The 2,656-nt window shown below is 39.2% G+C and overlaps 1 protein-coding gene across 1 annotated transcript; it reads left to right on the plus strand.

Annotated features, from left to right (window-relative positions):
• The first annotated feature begins 591 nt into the window (after window positions 1-591).
• Window positions 592-1,538, plus strand: LOC110540269 (olfactory receptor 51H1-like). Its single transcript, XM_021627069.2, is given in 2 exon segments — window positions 592-1,387; window positions 1,390-1,538. Coding segments are annotated over 2 exon segments (945 nt in total).
• The last annotated feature ends 1,118 nt before the right edge of the window (window positions 1,539-2,656 follow it).

Consider the following 2,656-nt stretch of genomic DNA (forward strand, 5'->3'; position numbering starts at 1 on the left):
AAGTTCAGGATCAACCCCTTTGATCTTTGAGACTTTGTTTCAAATCCTGTCCTTCACACACACACACACACACACACACACACACACACGAACGGGAAGAAAAGACAAGCTTTTCATAATGTTTCAGGGATAAATTTGGAATGAGTTAAATGTTGCCTGCACGAAGACTTTCCAATATTGTTTCCCAGATTTCTGGTGTGTCAAGAGACTGAAAATAACATTTATATAAATTTTTATGTCTCTTATTCTCTGTTCTTTGCTGCCTTAAAATTAGGTTTGTAAAAATTGTGTAGTTTTGACATTTTCATATCCATTTATGTGTCTTTCATGACATATAGTTCATTATAAACAGTGGATTAAGGGCATAGTAAAGTAAGTACATATACTCAGAGAAAGGAAGTCATTACATATACCTAGGAAGCTGAAACATAAAGTGGAGCAAAAATGACCTAGGCAATATTTGCTAACCCAAGTACTTTCTGTGATGTATTTTTATGTTTATAAAGCCATTTGATTATCTCATATAAAACTATCTTTTCAATTTAGGAGTTGTGAGAGAGACCAGCTCCATCCATTGCTGACATCAGCAAGATGAACTCAAATGCTTCACAAGCCAATCACCATAGTTTCATTCTGACAGGCATCCCCGGGATGCCAGACAAGAACCCGTGGATGGCCTTTCCCCTGGGATTTCTCTACACACTAACCCTCCTGGGAAATGGCACCATCCTGGCAGTTGTCAAGGTAGAGCAGAGTCTCCATGAGCCTATGTACTACTTCCTCTGCATCTTGGCGATGACTGATGTTAGTCTCTCCATGTCTACCTTGCCCTCTATGCTAAGTATCTTCTGGTTCAATGCCCCTGAGATTCCCTTTGATGCATGCATCACACAGATGTTCTTCATCCATGGATTTGGAGTGGTGGAATCTGGAGTCTTGGTGTCCATGGCCTTTGACAGATTTGTGGCTATCCGAGACCCTCTGCATTATGCCTCCATCCTCACTCATGGCCTTATTGGGAAGATTGGACTAGTTGTTTTTGCCCGGGCAGTCTGCGTGGTCTTCCCTGTGCCCTTTCTTATAAAGCGGCTGCCCTTCTGTCGTTCCAATGTTTTATCTCATTCATATTGTCTTCACCAAGATGCAATGAGGCTAGCCTGTGCCAGCACCCGCGTCAACAGCCTCTACGGCCTCATCGTTGTCATCCTCACATTAGGGCTCGATGCTCTCATCATCCTCTTCTCTTACATACTCATCCTGAAGACAGTGCTGGGCATTGCTTCCAGAGCCGAGAGGCTCAAAGCCCTCAACACCTGCCTCTCTCACATCTGTGCAGTGCTTCTCTTTTATGTCCCTCTTATTGGTGCCACCATGATCCACAGATTTGGGGACACTTATCACCAATTGTGCACATGCTCATGGCTAGTATCTACCTTCTCCTGCCCCCTGTGCTAAACCCCATTGTCTACAGTGTGAAGAACAAGCAGATACGCAGACGGATCATCCGAGTGTTCCAGCAGAGAAAGAGCATGGCCTAGTGGGGTAGAGTCATACCAGACACAGAATAAGTAGACAGTGGAAAAACCGATAGGTCACATTTAGCAGCTATGGTGAAATCAGATTTTGCACATTTAATAAAATACAAGGTCAAGAAATGTTTGTGCAGACAAAACACAGGTAATTCTTGTTCTGTTTTACATTTTGCAATGTAGACATTTGATATGTGGTATCATAAAGTCCAATTTAATTGAGTAACATACTTTTTTATTCTTTGACAGTAGAGATGAACATAAGCTATGATAAATTGTCTTGATAGACGATATAAGTATTCATTCTTATACTGTTAAGAATTATTTTAATTGTGTCGTCCATCAGTTGTCTGTATTCTTGAAGGCAACCTCTATTAAACTTATTGGTTCTCCAACTAATTAAAGTTATTTTATTTACTTATCAATTAAGTAATAATTACATCAAGGAAGACCCAATAAGTCCTATAGTAATTCTGAAGAAATAGTCCTGTAAAATACTCTTTCATCCTGTGACTAGCTCCGTAGAAAAGGCTAGCCACTTTCAAGAGGTCATCTCAATCACATCTCAGCAAACCTTCTCAATGGTTGGTCTATTTTATAAACTTATACACATATATGTAATGATTATAATTAAAGAACAAGTCGCTATGAAATTGAGAAGAAGTGGGAGGAACACGGGGATTGGAGGAAGGAAGGGAGAATATTGATGTACATAATGTACTCACGTATGAATCCCCCCAAATAAATAAAATTAGAAAATACTTTTATTTTCAAGTAGAGAAAAAAAACCGTTATAGGAGCAAACTACATTTCTCTGTATCTAGGGGTCCACTGAGTGAAGTGTTTCTATGATGCGACTAAATCAGATACATGTGTAGTTCTTAATATGTGTGTCCTTTTAGTGGCTTCGCTCCTTTTTATAGTTAACGTATTTCTAGATTTTCTATTACACACTTAGGATAGTAGTAATAGTCCCACCTTTTCTCTCTTGACCCAGTGAAAGTGGACATTTTTTTCTGCAGACTGGATGATTCCTCATCTTTGTATAAGGCAAGCAGAAATTCTTATTAGAAGTGTTTTATTAGCTGAGAATTTTATACATGCATATAATATGTTTGGAAGGAAAT

Source organism: Meriones unguiculatus, chromosome 14, assembly GCF_030254825.1.
Source record: "Meriones unguiculatus strain TT.TT164.6M chromosome 14, Bangor_MerUng_6.1, whole genome shotgun sequence".
Classification (NCBI taxonomy): Eukaryota; Metazoa; Chordata; class Mammalia; order Rodentia; family Muridae; genus Meriones; species Meriones unguiculatus.